Below are 18,616 nucleotides of genomic sequence, written 5' to 3'. Positions count from 1 at the left end.
TTTATTTGTCCGGAGCTACCACTACCACAGAGATTTTCAAAGTTATCTTCAAGAAATTACATGCTCGGATACCTTGCCTTTTCAGTACTAAAACTAAACCCAAATGTTATCTAATGAATGTCTGCAGTCTAAGTTACTGCTTCTCTTTGTGCTCCCAAAGTTAGTGTGTCAGCTGTCAGTTGTGAGAAGAAAAAAACACCACGAAGTGAGTGTATTGCTCTGCTGGCACAGAGCAGAGCTAAAGCCCGGGGCAAGCAGCCCCCGGCTCGGTCAGTTCCAGGCCCGGCTGCGGTTTCCAGAGCCCCGACTACCACCGCTCTGGCTCCGGGGCTGAGCCAGAGCCAGCCCGTGCTCCCCGAACTCTTCCGTGCGCCTCACCCGGGCGGCGGGGCGGGCAGGGGGGCCCGCCGGGGGACTAGGCCTGCCTGCACGTTCCTCTGCCTCTGAGGTGAGAGCCAGGAACAAACGACGGACACGGCTTGCTAACCCGTATCACTTAAACCGGGCTGCTTGACGAGCGCCTTTATGACTCGTTTAGCCCTTTTACGGCGCCGCCTGTAGTGTACGAGCACACACCAGCACCCGCAGCAGACCGAGAGCAGCCCCACCAGCACCGCGGTAGCGGCGCGGCCCCGCGCAGGCGCGGCTCGCCATCGGAGCGCTGGCGCTCGGCACATCGATTGCTGCGGGAGCGGCTGTGCTGCCTGCGCGCCCGGGGCGGGCAGCCGCTGTCTCGGCGGGAGGAGGTGAGCCAGGCGGCGGCGTGGGGCTGGGGCTCGGGCCCGGCAGGGCGGCGAGGTGGCGGGCTGCCTCGAGGCCGCCTCCGGGCAGTGTCCGAACCGCCGGCCTTGGGGCCCGCCCGTGTGGGGAGCGTAGGAGCGGGACGGGCGTGCGGCCTGCGGGACGGCGGGCAGCCCCGGGGCCTGTCCCAGGCCTCGCGGCGCGGGGAGCGGCGCCGGCCGGCGTGTGCTGCGCTGCCGGGGGGGCCGGGGGGAGGGTGGACCCGGGGCCGCTGCCGGGGGGCCCGGGGGGAGGGTGGTCCCGGGGCAGCAGCTCCCCTTCCTGGGGGCCTGGAGCGCGCTAACGGCTCCTTTGTGTGCTCTGCCCCCAGGCCGGTCTGCAGCCGCCGGGAGGATGGACATCAGGCCGAACCACACCATCTACATCAACAACATCAACGACAAGATTAAGAAGGAAGGTACGGGTGCCTGCGGGCCGCCTCCGGGGCGCGGGCGGTGGCACCGGGGCTGGCTGCGGCACGGCGCCGGGCGCTCCCGCAGTGCCGCGCGGGGCGGGGGCGGGAGCCACGCCAGCGCCCGGCTGCGTGTCCTGAAGTAGCAGCGAAAGGCAGTAAACGTGGCACAAAGCTTAAGCCGTTCTGTAAGGCAGGGGCCTCGTTTGTAAGGAAGCTTCTTGTTGCCTCTCTGCTGTAGTTCTGTAGCTAACCGCATAGGTTCGCCTTGCTTGTCAGTAACTAACAAGAGGACCAGAGACAATATCCGATGGATGCTAACAGGCCCGTTGGCACGTGTTTCGGTGGTCAGCTGTCCCCTTTTGCTGAAACGTGGAACATCTGCGTGCTCCTCCTTTGCTTTAGCACCGTGCAAAAGCAGCAAGCATGGCGTGAGCTGGCCTGCTTGGGATTGCAGCCCTCTCTAGAGAGGTAGAGTTTTAGAGTTACTTGAGGTGTGCTAGAAAAACCCAAACCAACATTTTCTGGCGGCATATTCAATGTCTGCATAGGGCCATCCACTTTATACTCGTGCTTAGCTTGTAATCTAAAGCCATCACAGTAACTTGTTATGATTTGTGAACTGAGTGGCTGGATCATACTAGAGCTACTTAAATGTTTCTTCAGGGTGGTTTAGAGACAGATCTGAAAGTATAAACAGCTTTGCTGAGAAATTATTAACTTATCAAGATGGTTCTACTGAATAAATTTAACTTGGGGCTTTGTTTGTAGCATGTTGTGCCCTCTAAACTACTAAGTCTCCATAATGAAATTGTGTGGTTATGATTTTTAAATGTAGGGTTTCAGATTACCTGTAAAGCTTATAAACGTGTTTTCTTCTTTAATATAGTTTTTGAAGTTATTTTTAAGGAAAGTGTTTTGATAAGAAAACTTTAAAAGGAAAAATACATAGTGCTGTGATTGGTCAAGAGCAGCTGGAGAAAGTGACAGTGGGCTGGTATTGCCAGGTCTTAAGAGCAGTAAACAAGAGGCACTGCTCTTACGCTGCTGAAATATTTCAAATGTAAGATTTGAGAGTTAAAATAGTTATGCAATACAGAGGATTTATTTAGCTTGATTTTGATAAGATTAAGGTTTAATTTGGCATGTAGTGAGGTGATTTTAAATAATGAAAATAAATCTGTTGCCACTGTAAGGTACAGTGTGATCATACAAACATGCACTCTGATCCAGAATATGAAAAAAATTTACGTGCGTGAGAATTGAATAAACAGTTACAAACAAAACTTCCAAATTAGCCTTCAAGTAACTATTTTGCTGTGTTCTTGCTTTAAATCGTACCTCTTTACTATTGCGTGTCACAGTATTGATTTTCTGATCAGTCTTTGATGATTGTCATACCTCGTACTTGAATGTGTTAAAGAGTGTGTATATAGATATACATGTGTATGAACCAACGTGTATACATATCCTTCTGTAATCGTTATTCTCTTACAACGATAGACTGGACAGCGGTACCACTTTTCAATACCTGAATACTTGCGACGTGAAACCAAGCGTTAGACACCAACTTACAAAAACTGGGCAAATAAGCTCGTGCTCATGTAAGATACCACTGTGAGAGTTAAAGCTGGCAAAAAACATTGTTCCTGAAGGACATCCGTAAAGTGGACATTTGCGTGCATAGTATTATACTTTTATATGTATATAATCTATAATCTGTTATGGTCTATTCTTTGTGTATGGTCAACAGAACTGAAGAGATCCCTGTATGCGTTATTCTCACAGTTTGGTCATGTGGTCGACATTGTGGCTTTAAAGACTATGAAGATGCGAGGACAGGCTTTTGTTATATTTAAAGAACTTGGATCATCTACCAATGCTTTGAGACAACTACAAGGCTTTCCGTTTTATGGGAAACCAATGGTAAGTTACTTTGTTAGCTTTTTAAAGAAAAAAAAATTTCCACAGTACAATACAGTGGTTTGGTACTTGCACTGTGTCAGTTAGTTATCACGTGCACTTGTAATTGTGCTGTTATGCAGTGATCTCACATCTTGATGAATATATGTATTTATGCAAGCTAGAAGGATGCCCGAGAGACTGTAGTTAAGACACACAGAGGCTGAGCTTAGCATTTAGGTCTCCTAAGTGATGGCTTTATGTTTTTCTATGCTGGATTAGTTTTTAAGATCTTAAATACTTGTGTTTTACTCACCATGTCTTCTGTTGAACTGATTAAATTCATTCTGTAATGTTACTGAAATTAGGCGCTTTGAGTTAAGCTTATCTAGAGTAAGCTTAATGACTATTATATTTTTAATAAATAGTTAGAATATGAGGCTTCCTTTTTGAGGTAACAATGAGTAGGGTGAAGATCTCTGCAGGTTTACTTTCTAGAAATCAACAGGTGTGACCAGTGATTTGTTTTTTAAATAGATGGCTAGTTCTGCTTATGTGTGCATTGGGTCACCAAACCAAGTAACTGAATTTCAGTATAACTTCAGTGAAACAAAGACACTGCTGGCTGATAGAAAGGGATTTAATAATGTACTCAATAACATGCAGAATAGTACAATAATTGACACATTGTTGCCTGCTTGGATGCAAATGGCCTATTTCACTTCAGTGATAGATGATGTATTAATACTGGCTTTCAGCTCATGGCTTTGAGCGCTAAGGAGATCAGACAGTTGTGTGGCGAGGCCATGAGCTTTTTCCATGAACACTTTCGGATTCTCTGATTAAAACCTTAAAAAGGAATCATGTAAGCTCGGTTCTGTCATGTACCCTTAAAGAGTTTTGTGCTCAGTAAAACTCAATAGGAAATAAAAAGATAAAGGCTTTAGAAGCTTTCAGGTGTACTTCTTTCTTTGAGTATTGCCTGCAGCATGCATACTCTTAAGCCCTAAAGAAAAGCATTTAAAATAAGTCTTCCGCTGCCGCGTAGTTTTGTACTGAGGTAGTCTCTGACAGCAAAAGCGATAGGATTGTGTGCATATATACTGTTGCACACCTCTATACACATAGGTGAATCTGCTCACCCCCCTGACTTCTGCATTGGGCGGCCCTTGTCAGAAAAATCAATACTGTTGTGCTGCTGACACAACTTATGCAATCAGGTTTGGGCCTTTCTATTTAAGAAGTCTGAATTTTACTGAACTCAGTCTTCTGCAGAGATCTGAAAATCACCTTAAAATTTTAACTCCCCTTAGAATGGGGTTAAAAAACTCTCAGTTTTTTTTAATAGAAGCTAATGCCAGTTTTGTCAAATTTCCTTATATTGCTTTGTACATGTTACCTCAACAACTGTTAAAAAGATGCTGTTAGATGAATAGGGTTCTGATTTCAATGAGTTATAATTAGCAATTTCCATCTTAGGTGGCTGGGGGTTTTTTTGAGTTCCGTAGTTGTGTTCAGAATTAATTATGAGACTTAGATAGTCTGTAAGCATATCTGCAGTTTATAACAACATTTTTAATACAAGAAGTTCCTGCAAAAAAATATGTAAATGCACAGTAGAACACAGGTAACGAAAGTGGTGTAAAAGGTTCAGTATTACCAACTGCAAAATGTGCTGATTTGGTGGTTTTTTTCCCTTTAAAAAGCGTATTCAGTATGCAAAAACAGACTCCGACATAATCTCTAAAATGCGTGGTACTTTTGCTGATAAGGAGAAAAGGAAGGAAAAGAAGAAGGCCAAATCTCTGGAGCAGTCAGCAAATGCACCAAATAAAAAAGTTATCCAGGTAAACTGCTTCTCTGTTTAAAAAGAAAAAAACAGACAAACACAAAAGCTATTTTAAATTAATTTTTTTTTTTTTAGGACTTAGGCATTTTCTTTTGGTACTTCTCAATTCCCTGAATTGTGGTCTATTGATATTTAATGCTCTTGAGCACTCACTAGAAGTTGAAGGGGAGCGAGCTGATTATGTAGTCCTTGCTGTTTGGGTTTGGGGGGGGCGTTGTTGGTTTTGGGTTTTTTTTTTTTCCATATTACCAGATGAAAATGAAGATTTTAGGTTAAAGATTTTAGATTAAAGGGCAAAGGTACAATAAACCAAAGTAAAAACTAGCCTGTTTTTAAAAAAATGAAAAAAAAGAGGAGGGATGTGTGCTTATCTTCAGTGCCAGCTTGAAGTGCTCAACCAGCTTTTCTATTCAGTATTTTAATGCCCTATTTGCTCTATAAGCAATGAAGAATGATAAATGGGAAGAAGGTCATTCATCTACAGTTAGATGAAAAGGACATACCTATTTTTCTCCTGTTAGGTATGTCCTGTCTAGGCCTTCATTTTCAAAACTACTTCCTACTTTCTATTAAACTAAATTTTATAATGTGGAGAAACAGTGATTTACTGTATCTGCCAACTCGGCCATTAGTAGCATCAGATACTACTGATGTTTTTTCTTCGAGTGCCTGGGTTTGGAGTTCAGCAACATTAATGTGCTTTATGTTTCCCTGTGGGAAGTGTCTCCTAAGCAACAAATGTTCTTTGGATTGTAGCTTAAAAAAACCTTAACATAATTTGAGTTGTACAGAAATATGGTGATGTGTGCTTAGATATTTCTAACAGAAAACTATTTTGTACTTACTAGGGAGCAACACAAAATTCAGCCAGTGCCCCAGGGACTGCAGCACAGAATCAGCAGGTAATGCTTCTTTTTTGTGTGACTAAAAGCACTAATGTTTAAAAGTAAGATTTGCTGTGAATAATGTTTTTTTACACATGGAAATTTGAGGATATATTATCCAGCTTCCTTTATGGTCTGTGAGACATTGTCTAACAGCTAAATCACAGTAAAACAAAAGAAATCCCACTTTTACTATTATCTGGTTGATATGAAATGCAAATCTGCAGTTTCTTCCTACTGTATGGAAAACGGTATTGTTAACAGATCTGACTTTATTCTTAAATTTGGACTGTGTTTATTACCAGTTCAGAAGTCTTTCCTCTCCCACCGTTGTTAACAAATGCCCTTTAATTTGTTTTGTTCTAGTAGTAGAAAAGGAGAAGGACGACTACACAGGGTGCCAGAATATCTGCCTAACAGCTTTCTCTCAGGAGTTCAGGGGTCCTCTGCTCACTTCTTTATTCTCATAAGTGTCTTACTTTCCAAAGGATTGTGTAGAGATGTAGCAATGACTCCCTACTCTTCATTCATCTTGCGTGCTCAGTGACCTTCTGAATGGTTCACATGTATTAGAAGTGGAGGTACTGAAGAGCCAGAATTTGCAGGAGGGCAAATACTATAGAAGAGTGTCTTTGCCTGTCTTACATCTTTCTTGAGTACTGTCATTGAGAATTACAATCGTAATCCACAGGATGTCTTGCTCCCAGTCTGGGTATTCTTTCAGTTATCATTTGCAACAAGGCACAATATGTGTATGTCGGTTTGCATTGAAGCACAACACCAGGTATTTGTTTGAACTTGAGAAGTTTATTTTCTAATGGCACTGCCTGGAATAGTTCCATCAGCTGAAGGAAGTTGTTCTGCTGAGGTATTAACTTACTTGGCACCATTATGAGGGTGTTTGAAGATGTGGTGTCCGATTTCTTTTTAGGTGTCTTGGACAGCACTGCAGCAAGCACTCAGGCACCTGGGTCCCACCCTGGCAGTGCTGAGAGTACTGCAGTATCAGCTGCTGAGTTGCGGACTTTAAATATGACATCTATAACAATACGTTACTGTGATTTTTGTGGAAATAAGAGCCTCTCCAAATTCATATATCCTTGTAAAAGAGACAAGGGGCTCTGCATATTGCATGAAGTTACGCTGAAGTCCAGCTAGCGGTGTTACGAGCAAAACTAAGGATATGCAAGTCATGGTTCAAATAATCATGCAGACAGACGCAGAGGAACAGACAGGTGTGTATAATCTTCTGAGCTTTGATCTCTTGTTGTTGCAGGTGCCTGATAACCCACCAAACTATATCCTTTTCCTTAATAACTTGCCTGAGGAAACAAATGAGATGATGCTGTCCATGTTATTCAATCAGTAAGTTTTGAATAAAGGACCTGTCCTTTGAATTCTTCTGTTACCTGTATGCTTTTCCTCAGTTGGCAAGCTTACTTTTTAGAAATAGGAGCTTCTTCTGAAGGTATTTAATTTTTTTTTGTCTTGCTGCCAAGATTGCAGATGTCAGTTCTGATTACTTGGTTCAGAAAGGAAATACGATATTTTTCATAGCTGGTTTTGATTGTGTTATCTATCACCAATCTGCCTGGGATTTAAGATGGTGACTGTAATGTTAAAGACTTTATGACAGCAGGAGCAGTTTTAAAACTAGTTTTAGTTGCTTCTGCATGTGCACAAGACTGATTAAATTACTTCTGTGTAATGATCTTTAGTTGAGCCATGGTTCTAAGGACAGGGCATATAAAACCCTTCAATTTAAATCTTTCATTAGTAGTAACTATTATATTAGTAGATGCTTATCATAAAGTCTTACGGCTACTGAAGAGAGAGATATTATCAAACTAGGAAATACTATATGACTCTTTTCACCTTATTTTAAAGGTTTCCTGGATTCAAAGAAGTACGCTTAGTGCCTGGGCGCCACGACATTGCATTTGTGGAGTTTGAAAATGAGAATCAAGCAGGAGCTGCTCGAGATGCTCTCCAAGGATTCAAGATTACTCCATCTCATGCCATGAAAATCACTTATGCAAAGAAATAACCGGATGCTTCTATAAAGGAGTTCTGTTGATAGTTGTTTTTGTAATACAATGATACTTTGATCAGCTAGCATGTGTGCCGTTTTCTGCAGAAAACCTAAAACTTGAGTAAAATTGCCGCAATGGCCAGGACACATGTAGGATTTCCGTGGATCTACTGGATAGTAAACTTTTGTGTTGAAATACTAATTTTTATAAAATAAATTCAGTTGATGCTGTTTTCAAGCCATGTTTTTCCTTGAATCTTTCTTATTGTTGATCCGTTAGGCTTGCAGGGTTTATTCACTGTATTGGTTTAACTACTTTTAAGGTGACACTCATTTCTCAGAAGTGAGTGCTGGAAAAACAGCTGTCTTTCCAGAGCAAAAAGCGTGAGCAGGAATACTAGATACCAGCATATTCAGAATAAACACTCAATCTTCAGCCTCATTATCAGGGGGACAGCTGCTTTTCAGTAAGAATAATTTTGTCACTTAAGAAAAACAATTTATCATTAGTGGTTGTGGTTTTTTCAGGTACGGGAAATTGGTTGGTTTGACAGCACTGTTGTTCAACTTGGTTTTTTTCTTTATAATGATGGCTGGTAGTAGAAGCAGGTTTGCAGAAGAATCATAGAAGTTTATCTGTTGTCTTCTCTTCTGCTCTTTCCAGCCCTACTACCAGTGACTTTATAAATGGTTTAGGAAGAGCTTTCTGGCTCTTTATGAAGACAATACAGGTGAGCCTGATGGTCCGTTTTTAGGCAGGTTTTTCCAAAATACATGTCCTGATGCATCTGGGTTTGTTGAGGTTTTGGTTTTGTGGTTTTTTCCATTTGTCAAAAACCTTTACAGGTCCTGTGTTACATGAGATACACAATGCAGTGAAGTAATCAGATGTACAACTTGTAACTGTTAGAAACAATTGGGTGCAAAAGTCACTTCAAAAGCTGAAGTGTTTTGTTCAGATGATGGAAGACCCAGAAAGATATTTTAGGTTAAGAGAATAATGAAGGACTATTTTTGGTGAATCTTGGAGTAGCTGTTACATGGTGTTGGCTAGGATTGCAGTCGGAGCCTTGAAGATTAATGTTTGAGAGGAAGCAGTTGCACAGTGCTTGTCATGCATGTTGCACCATACCTCGCTTCTTGAACACTTTCTCTGTGAGGCCAGTAATTACCCTTTCAGACAAAGAAGCAATGGGATAAAGTTAGCATGGTTTCCTTTAGAAGTAGTTCAGGCAAGTATTAAAGTAGGTGATGTTTAGGCAAGAAACTACAAGGAAGATGTTTTGCATTGTAACAATGGAGGCAGGAGGAAGGATGCCAGAGACCGACCTTTCCTCTGTTACTGTGGCTTGGTGCAGTCCTTTCCTGTGTTGTGTGGGCTTGGCTGTAGCTGCAGAGTGTCTGCCCTAACTTGTGTTCTGAAGCAGTTGAAATCTGACTTAAAACTATCCAGAGTGCTGCAGCTTCAGGGAAACATGATTGCTTTTTATAAAATCTCAGCATACTCTGTAGTTCTGACATGTTCACTCAATTTCTGAGCAAGTGCTATGTTATCTGTAAGTGTAAAACCAGCTACATAAACCACCTTTTTTGCACAATACCTGAAAATTTGAAATTTCATCTGCTCCCAGAGTATATTGCAAGATAATGTGCATTCCACAGTCATCTCCATTACTGTCTTATCTCCATACACGTATTTTTTCACTCTCTCCAGTGATATTTTTTGTGTGTGTGATTTTACAAATACTCTAATACTTGCAAGTGAAAATCATTTCAATGTGCCTGTAAAGTAGCAAAAATGGCTTTAGTATTCAATCATGAGCCTTATGTATTTCCTTCTGCAGTCATAATTTTATTGGTATTGATTATGCTGTCTTCGCATCCCACTAGTCTCTGTATGTGAGACTGCCATTGCATACAACCACTCTTAACCTTGATTCGCTTGGAAGGGTTTGTGTGGAGCTATCTGCCAAGGAAGTTAGGTGCTGTGTGCGGGAAGTTGGCAGAAGGAATAATGGGCTGGAAGATGAGAGGATAATGTGGTGAAGTTAGCTGCGTAACAGGAAGGTCGTGCTAGAAATTGCAAGATATGCTTTCTGTGAAAGTGTGGGATTTTTGATGGCGGCTTCCTCTGTTCTGCTTGTGGACTCAAAGCTGGGAGAGCCAGCAACTCTTCAGGCCTCCTTGTGAATCCGGAGGCACCGTCTCTCTGGAGCACTGTTTGGGGAATTTCCAAACTTGCTCTTGGTCACTTGTAAGGATTGATCCAGACCAGCATTCTGTAGCCTGACAGCTGTGATGCAAATTGCTTACAGCACAGCAACTCCAGTGGTTGTTCCTTTTGTGCGTGTGTGCATCTATTAAAATACTCTCTAGAAGTCTTGCCTCCTGTGTGCTAGGACAAGTTTTTGGGAAGTTAGATGAATTCTAGATGTCCTCTCCAAGACCTAAAGAAGACCTTTTAAGTCAGCCTGTGTCATCGTATGTTGTTCAGCATCTTGTATGTGCAATCTCAACTGAGCTCAGCTATATAAATAAAAGTGAAATGATTGCCATCCTGGCAACCTGCGTGTTTTGCTCTCGACTGTGTCTCCCTGTGGAAGGGATCTTGCCTACACAAGTATGTGGTGCTTGAACTCATAGTTTTCAGATTTAAACTGCTGACTTGTGGGGGTTTTTTTACTCTTTTTCAACTCCCTAATAGTTTGTTTACATTTGCATCCACCTGTTAGGGTCCTAGTAGGTTCTGTAAACCTTAACAGGGGAATCTGTGCCACTGAGGGTTTACAGTCCACTGAAGATTATGCTTGTCAGTGAGTATTTATGAAAATGAAAAACTTTAGGATTTGCAAGCATGTAATTTCCTTTAGCGCTTACCAGGGATTGGCTTAATTTTCACTCTCAAACTTTGCTTTGATTAAGGTAAGATTAAGACAATGGACAACTACAGGAAGGCTTAAAATGTTAAAATAATACAGTTGCTGATTGAAATGTTAATGCAGAATGGCCTTGGGAGGGGATTCAGCTTCATGAGTGGACCCTGAGGTCTTCCTCCCGCCTGCGGCTCCTCTGGTAGGGTGGAATGTTGCTCTGACCCCTTCCCATTGGCGTGGTGTGTTTGTCCAGGTGCCTGCCGCTTCCATAAAAGACGGAGATCACTGGACCCAGCACATTCCGCAAGTGCTGCAGCAAAGAAAAATGACACAACGTGTTCATTGGGTGGTTTTACTTTTGTGTTTTGGATTAATGTGTCATCTTGTAACTGGAATTTTTATGGACAAGCTTGCCAACAATAAGCTGTGTGCTGATGACAACTGTGTCTGTAAGTAATTTTGCATTAATTTTGAGGACAAAATAGCCTCAAAAATGATGAGTTTGCATGCAGTAGTGCAAGGGAAAACTATTTTGTTTATTTAGGTCTATTATATTTGCATTGGGTTCTCAACTGTAAAAGCAGAGTGGGAGGGTTTGTGTGGAATGGCACATGCACTTTTACTGCAAAAAGGGTTTTCTAAAGGACATTATTCACTCAAGTAACGGTAAGTGTATAGAGGAGGATTGTAGATTCCACTGTGATGAAATGGCACATTCTTAAGCTGTTACTTTGCTTACTGAAGAACACAAAACTGAGCAGAAAAAAATCTTGAAGACTATTGATTTCAGGATAACCTACTTTTATTTGTAGGAATAGTTTTATGCGTGTGCATACCAGCATACACGTATTTATGTTTCTCTCTCTAAAAGTATGTATTTCAATTTGTCCATCTCATGTTTTTTTTCTAGACACCATTTCCCTTGCCAGAGCAGAAGAGGATTATAACGCTCCAGACTGCAGATTCATTAATATTAAAAAAGGGCAGTTGATTTATGTTTACTCAAAACTAGTGAAAGAAAAAGACTCTGGAGAATTCTGGGCTGGAAGTGTAAGAGAAGATACTTGTGTATATGAGCAAACCAGAAGTAGATTAACACACATTTCTGTCAAGAAATGGATGTTAATGCTGAGCTATTGTGGATTTTAAAGCAACAACTTAGTTTTCAAGACAGATGTTTAAACTTAAACTGATTGAGGAATCTTGAAGGTTTTAATATTTTTTGAATGAAATATCTATATGGTAGTTATGAACTGAACCTTAACAGAAGAGCTCAACAGTTCTTTTCTGCGGCTTTTTGCTGATGGAGGAAAAAGATTTTATCACAGTTAATCATAAAACTCTTAAATTTAAGGGAAGCAAAGACAAATATTAGCTGCATTTATTTAAAAATTCCAGATAAACTCTTAAGTAGTATTAATTTACTCCAACAAATATATGCCTCTATCAGAACTTTTGTAAATGGTTTGTTTCATGTGCCAGCTAATTGGAAACTAGGAAATCTAAAATGAGAGCAAGAAACACTATTAGTAACTGCCTTTGACTAAATCATGAACTAGCTCAAACCAGAAGAGGACTGTTTTAAGGCACCTAATTATACATCTCCTTGCTTGAAGGTTTATGGAGAACAGTATGAAGACCATATGGGGACAGTTGGTTATTTCCCTAGCAGTTTAGTCTCAGAACAACATGTCTATCAAGAAGCAAATAAGACCGTTCCTACAACGGTAAGGAATTTGCAAAAGCCCAGCTGGCTACATAATTATACTTGGCTGTGTAATGCTAATTTGCTGTAAAAACAAATCATAATTGTGGCAGTTGATTGTAGAGTATCACAGATGCTTAGGGATCCAATCTTTGGGCCTTTATACAGGCAAATAGCATCAATAAAATCCCTAACATAAGCTCTGATATTGCAGACATTACAAATACTGCATTAAGGGCTTGCTTCTATTAGAGTTCCTATTGTTTTGAGTAGTATTCCTTCAAGGCCATGTAAATTTTACCTAAAGCTTTCTTTCTTAGAGTCTGGATATTGTGCCACATACTTCAGTAACGTACAAGGGTGCTTTCTATTAATTGTATGTATATATGCACACTGTCATACAGAACTTCTGATTTACTGAAAGTATGCTTGCTTTCTCAAAACAAAGTTATTGGTATGTCAAAAAGCTTTTGGAAACATGTTAGTGTTCTGTGAGTAAGTAGGTGTATTTCTGAAAGGAGGATTGTCCCTTTACTAGCTACAGAGTGTCTCATACACCAGACAGTTCATAATTTTACTAAAGATTGGAAACACTTCACAGAGGATTGGAAGAGGAGGGTCTTTTCTCAGAGACTGGTATGATTTAGCTTACAATTAACACTGGTAGCTTATGTCCATGCTTAGAAACAAAATGACTGGTAGGTTTACAGTAATTACCTTCATCGATACTGAATATTCAGCTATATGCTGTTTTGAAGCATATAGCAAAATAAGATTAGTCTTATCTGGAGTCTTTCATCCTAGGTCCAGATTATAAAATGGGTTTCATTAACACAGAGGAAATAAGTGAAAGGAAGAATTTTGGTTCCTGTTATCAGTTGCTAGGATTTGCATTATAATGTGTCAGACAAGCTTTATTTGAGGAAATGTGAATCTCTGATAAGTGATTGCTTCTCTTGACACTACATTAGGTTAATTCTGAATTTGGCCCAGGAGCACTGCAGCAATTAGTCACAGAACATGAAAGAATGACTAAAGTGTGTTTCTAAGCTTTTTTTCTCAACAATGTGACAGCCTGCTGTATGGCAAGCTGAACTGGAAGCAGAGGTAGGGTAAAGCTATGGCTTAGCTGGTAGGCTGACTTGGGGTCCAGAATGGACCATTGTCAGGCTGCAGTGCGGAACTTCAATGGAAAATTTTCATTCACAAAACTACTGACACAGGCTTTCATGTTGTTTTACCCTTAATTTGCATTCTTGCTATGCAGAAACTTTGCAATGAAAACGAAGGGTGATCCAGATACGTTCTTTTCCTTGTTCTGCTGCTCTCTCAGCTGTATATTGCAAGTGTGACTGATGGGGAAAAGTGGTGGTGGTAGCAGCTGCTGTGCTGGAGAGAAGCCTGAAAGAGGGTGTTAGCCTGGGGGTCTGTGTGACTCTGACCTTCCTTTTGTTTTATTTTTTTTCCCCAAAAAGTAACTTTTGCTGTTGGAATCAATATATGCCATTAGCTACAGAGCCCTGCTAATAAACGTTTCTGCCTGTATGCTTCTCTCAGCATCCTTTTGTGCAGCACTAGGTAATCCATGCCTGTTGGTTGCTGTTTAAGCAATAAATCTTAGATATTTTTTTCTCCGTGCTGCTACTTCTGAACCATTGAATCACATTGAATACAATAGACTCAACACAATAGACTGTGTGTACTACAAAGCAGTGTTGGATTGCCTGCCTTCCCTCGATAACTTAAAATTGGCCATTTGCTGGCTAAGATGAGAGTACTTTCATTACCAGTAAGCATCTGTTCTGAAACAGTTCCCTGTCTTTTGCTTCCAGTGGACAGCTATATGTGATACACTGGTCTAATGTAAATGTCGTACAGTTTGAGCACCACATTGTGATAATTCCCTGTAGCAGAATAGAGCTATACATAGCCATATAAGATAATAGCAGGAAGTTAGATGAAAGCAATATGCTGTGGAAGTCTGTCCCATGATGGAAGTTTTCAAGCAAAATGCTAGTGTTAATTTTCTAGTCACATTTCTCTGTAGCAAGTGTATCGCATATCCTCAGTCTAAGGCATCCTTTTCATGTGTGATTAGGAAGTGTTTTTAAGGATAAAGGGTTACATATGACTGATAAATCCAGGTGTGGATGTGGGAATACAAAAGAAGAGAGAAAAAGGAATAATTTGAAATGCAGAGAGAAGGCCTAATTGACTCTAAAAATTTATGGCAAGAACAAATCATCCCAAAAGAGGAGTCAAAGGACAAAAGACCTTTATCTTTTCCCAAATGCTTTGAGTATATTATAGTGTATTCTGTGTTTGTGTCTACTCATGTACCTTTTGGGGGGATGATAAAGGAACATTAATCCTTCAATAATCTCAAAACATCTTTCCTTTTAACTCTCTTTTTCAGGACATTGATTTCTTCTGTGAATAGTGCTGAAAGTGGTCAGGTAATCTCTCAGCTGCTAGCAGGGAGAACTGACATGAGGAAGCCTAGATGCCTGCCCTGAATACACAGCCCTTCCTATAATGGATTACTGGTTTCACAAACATTCTTCTTTAACACAAGAAAGTCTTCTTTTTAAGGGGAGTGATTTTGGATGAGGGAAATAGTCCCACAGAGGATTTGTTCTTTAGGAGGTTTTTTTTTACCTGCGGATACTTTGTTGCTTGTTAATAAATCTAATAGCCTTTGAATTGCTGTAATTGTGTAGTATAAATATGCTATGTATGGGATTATATGTTCCATCTTGACCTGCATTTTCCTGCCATAATTTTACACCATGCATTAGATATTAAAAATATCTTTCTTGGACTTGCTGGAATAAGTAATTTTTGTTGCAAGAGCTATCCGATGACTGAGAAAGCATCAGTAACTAAATTCGGGCTTTAGCTGTGTGTTGAAGAGTATCTCACCTGCTATGTGTGTGCTAGTATGGTATACTCAAGCCGAAACCATGGCGCAGAGCCACACACTGAAACAGGAGGATGGGGTAAGGCGGGGGGATAGCACCTGGGCTGAGCCACCCCCAGCTCGGAGGCAGCCCTGTCCCCCGTTGCTTCCCCTGAGCCCTGGAACAGAGAGCTGTGGAACAGAGAGCACTGTCAGCCGCTGCTGAGTTCGAAGTACAAGAGTTGGCGGAGGTACCCTGCTGATCCCTCTCTGGCTCGAACGGTCGGGCTGCCAGTACTGGGATGCTTACGATGTCGTGGGGAGCCTCACTGATGGAAAGAATTAGCAGATTTAATTTTTCATAAACCAGCGCTTTTCCAAGGCCACAGAATAAAGAGTACTCCGCCTCAGGCACTAAGGTCTGACTGCATCTGCGAGTGCCATCTTGTGGCGGCCCAACAGCAAGTGGGGCCTCGCCTGCCCTCGGAGCGCGCCCCGCCCCTCAGCGGGCAGAGCCTTTCAGCAGGGCGGGAAGGAGGGCCCGCCCGCGCGGCAGCCCGGGGGCGTCGGGTGTCCCGTGCCCCGCGCCCCTGCCGGCGGGCCTGGCGGGAGAGGGGGCTGCCTGAGGGGGCAGAGCCACCCTGAGGCATCATGGCTTTGAGGGTGGTGGATGGCCCGCTCTGCTGGCCGGCTGCTGCCTCCATCCAGGACAGGGGACGCCTGAGAAGCCATTGGGCTAAGCATTCACCCCTGAGTGCGAGGCCGTGTCACTCAACATTAAACATGCCTGTGGCTGAAAGCAGTGGTGGTATTCAGCCTCTGCACTGTCAGGCCTCAAAAAGTGAGTTCTTTGAGTAAAATTTCATGATTTGGCAAGGTCAAATGACAGAACGTTTTAGGACTAGCAGTACTTGCATTTGTCAAAGACCTCTGTCAAGGTTGTCTATGAGCAAACAGCTCCTTTTTAACCAACAAAGTGTAATTTTTTAGCTGGGTGGGCCCCACAGCACAGCTTTGCAAGACAAGGCGTTTGCAACTGCATGCATTCATTTTAAATAGGCCTGCTGCTTGGTGGAAATGTACCCTACACCTGGGCACCCATTAGAAGCTGCAAGTACCAGAATAGTATGTGTAGCAGTAGGTGTTTGCAAACAACACAAAAAACATTAAGTTGGGCTGTGGATATGAATAAAAATTGTGAGGTGAGGTTTAGCACTTGCCATTGGAAAATATGAGCTTTTCCTTAAATCATCTCATATAATTCCTTACAGTTACTAAGGTACCCAGTTCTATGTGGATCTATGAGGCAAATGTAAAAAACTTCATATACATTTTTCCACAAAGATACCATCCTTTCCTCTTTACTTACAGTGCAGGAGTTCCAGGCCAGCGCTGGACAATCTGTGGTATAAAGTGAGACCAGTGTTTAGTCCTTGACATTGTGCTTAATCCTTAACTCATGTCCTTGTAAAGAAAAGCTTGAAGACATCACTAGTTTCAGCTCCTCTTTAACCAGCTTGTGTGAGCCATGGATACTGCAGGACAAAAAACCAACAACCAAGAGGTGAATACTTTCAGTGCAGGATGCATACTACAGGGAGTAGTTTACATATATTGTCCTTTTTGAGTTTGCACAAAGGGCAATGTTCGGAGCATTGGTGGAAAACAGACTGCTATGACTTCTTTGGCAGTTACAGCAAGTCTGGGGCCGTATTGTGGCAGAACGTGGGCAGCGTGTATTTATTTCTCCTTGCCTATTCCCTGGCTGCCATCAGAGACCCTGTTCTGCAGGATGTCTTCTGTGCAGAAAAATAACTCCGCAGGCTTTCGAGGGGCATCAAAGTCTGTCTTTGCTACTTGAAAATCTAATTCTGAGGAAAGTAAGATAAGGCTTTACTTTGTGGTATTCATAAAGCATCTGGCTGTGAAGAAGCATTTCCCTGGCAAAGCTACTTGTCTACTGAATTCAGCCTCCAATGTGCAACTGTTGGATGGTTTCCAATTTAATGAAGCTTTATAGCTCCTTTTGTCTGCACAATGCCGTAGCTACTTGTTTTATACATTCACATTGTGTAAACTGTCATCTCACAAGCATTGGTAACCTACACTACAATCTGAACTCTGGTGTGATAGGGTCCTCCAGCACAGCATGAGGAAGGGCTGCTCTAGGACAGGGTGACGATGATGGGTGTCTCCAGCAGGGCATAATGAACAGTTCCTGTGGCGTGGTAGGATGAAAGGCTCCCCCAGCGCAGTGCAATGAGGGGCTCCTCTGGAGTGGTGTGATGAAGGACTCCCAGAAGAGCTGGGCCCCGTGGTGAAAGAGGTCCTCTGGGGTGGCACGATGATGGGCTCCTCCGGTGTGGTGTGATGAAGGGCTACTCTGGCATGGTGCGATAAAGGGCTCCTCTGTAGCAGTGCAATGCAGGACTCCTCTGAAGCAGCGGGGAGCATGGGTTGCCTATAAGAAACTTTTTATTGATGTGAAGCTGACAGCTAAAGATCAATAGTTTTGACAGTGAACACAGATCTGCTTTCTGCATTTCACATTCTTAGGTGAAGCTCGTTTCAGAACAACACACAGCTTGCCAGCCACTCAACCCCAAAGTGTTCACGCTGTAGCGTACCTGGCTGAAATAAACAGAAACGGACTTTCAGGAGAAGGGGAGGAGAATCAATATTACGCTAGCAGGCAGTGGAGGATGCTTTTGATTTTCTGGTTTCTTTCTTTTTCCCCTACAGTGATTATTGTTCTTGCAGTTTCTTTAGAGAAATCACAGCAGTTTCACCATCATTGTTTTAGTAATACGTACACAATATCTTACATGCAGTGTGTGCTTTGAATTACAAGGTCTTAGAGTCTGTCTGTGTTCATTTTATGCCAGCACAGGGGAAATACACGCACAACTTGATGTGTATTTCAGTGCTGTGTTTAAACAAGGTTGTGTAGGGCTCTTGATGTAGCCTCGAACTGCGTTCTTCATTTGCGATTTCATGGTGTCTAATTTGGCTGAAGTTAGCATTAAGTTTTCAACCTTAGGTGGGGATTCAGAAGCTTTTAAACTAAACTGCTGTGTATTTTTCAGCAAGGTTGGCTTTGAAGAAGTGTAATACTCCTAAGTCATTACCTGAAGTAAAAAGCTTGTAATTAAGAAAGCCTTCCCGCCGCAATGGGATTCGAGGCTCTGCCGGCGGGAGCAGCGCTGTTCGGTGAGCGCAGGGTGACCTCCAGCGGCTGCCTTCTGCCTGGCTGGGGGACGGGCTCGGCTGGTTAGTTAGC

The 18,616-nt window shown here is 42.2% G+C and overlaps 2 protein-coding genes across 3 annotated transcripts; both read left to right on the top strand.

Annotated features, from left to right (window-relative positions):
* Nucleotides 1-696: 696 nt before the first annotated feature.
* SNRPB2 (small nuclear ribonucleoprotein polypeptide B2) lies at nt 697-8,097 on the top strand. 2 transcript variants are annotated; one of them, XM_056357529.1, is made up of 7 exons: nt 697-746; nt 1,112-1,198; nt 2,946-3,118; nt 4,801-4,941; nt 5,792-5,845; nt 7,104-7,192; nt 7,715-8,097. In XM_056357529.1, exons 2-7 carry the CDS (start codon nt 1,135-1,137, stop codon nt 7,872-7,874), a joined length of 681 nt encoding a protein of 226 aa, XP_056213504.1. In that variant the 5' UTR covers nt 697-746; nt 1,112-1,134; the 3' UTR covers nt 7,875-8,097. The 2 variants fall into 2 exon arrangements, with proteins under 2 accessions (XP_056213504.1, XP_056213503.1); XM_056357528.1 differs by lacking the exon at nt 697-746 and adding an exon at nt 753-872.
* A 154-nt stretch (nt 8,098-8,251) lies between these two features.
* On the top strand, nt 8,252-15,258 carry OTOR (otoraplin). The gene is made up of 4 exons (XM_056357530.1): nt 8,252-11,181; nt 11,643-11,782; nt 12,349-12,459; nt 14,854-15,258. The coding sequence occupies exons 1-4, from the start codon at nt 11,058-11,060 to the stop codon at nt 14,875-14,877; spliced, it is 399 nt and encodes a 132-aa protein (XP_056213505.1). The 5' UTR covers nt 8,252-11,057; the 3' UTR covers nt 14,878-15,258.
* The last annotated feature ends 3,358 nt before the right edge of the window (nt 15,259-18,616 follow it).

Source organism: Falco biarmicus, chromosome 12 (assembly GCF_023638135.1).
Source record: "Falco biarmicus isolate bFalBia1 chromosome 12, bFalBia1.pri, whole genome shotgun sequence".
In the NCBI taxonomy this organism is placed as follows: domain Eukaryota; kingdom Metazoa; phylum Chordata; class Aves; order Falconiformes; family Falconidae; genus Falco; species Falco biarmicus.
The sequence above is the reverse complement of the archived record's forward strand: the minus strand, read 5'-3'. Positions and strand labels throughout refer to the sequence as shown.

Excerpts from the sequence above, each read along its gene's own strand:
- SNRPB2 (XM_056357529.1), top strand. The coding sequence starts at position 1,135 with ATGGACATCAGGCCGAACCACACCATCTACATCAACAACATCAACGAC. Across the intron at positions 1,199-2,945 it reads CGACAAGATTAAGAAGGAAG|AACTGAAGAGATCCCTGTAT; the intron begins GTACGGGTGCCT and ends TATGGTCAACAG. Across the intron at positions 5,846-7,103 it reads CTGCAGCACAGAATCAGCAG|GTGCCTGATAACCCACCAAA; the intron begins GTAATGCTTCTT and ends TTGTTGTTGCAG.
- OTOR (XM_056357530.1), top strand. The coding sequence starts at position 11,058 with ATGACACAACGTGTTCATTGGGTGGTTTTACTTTTGTGTTTTGGATTA. Across the intron at positions 11,783-12,348 it reads GAGAATTCTGGGCTGGAAGT|GTTTATGGAGAACAGTATGA; the intron begins GTAAGAGAAGAT and ends CCTTGCTTGAAG. Across the intron at positions 12,460-14,853 it reads ATAAGACCGTTCCTACAACG|GACATTGATTTCTTCTGTGA; the intron begins GTAAGGAATTTG and ends TCTCTTTTTCAG.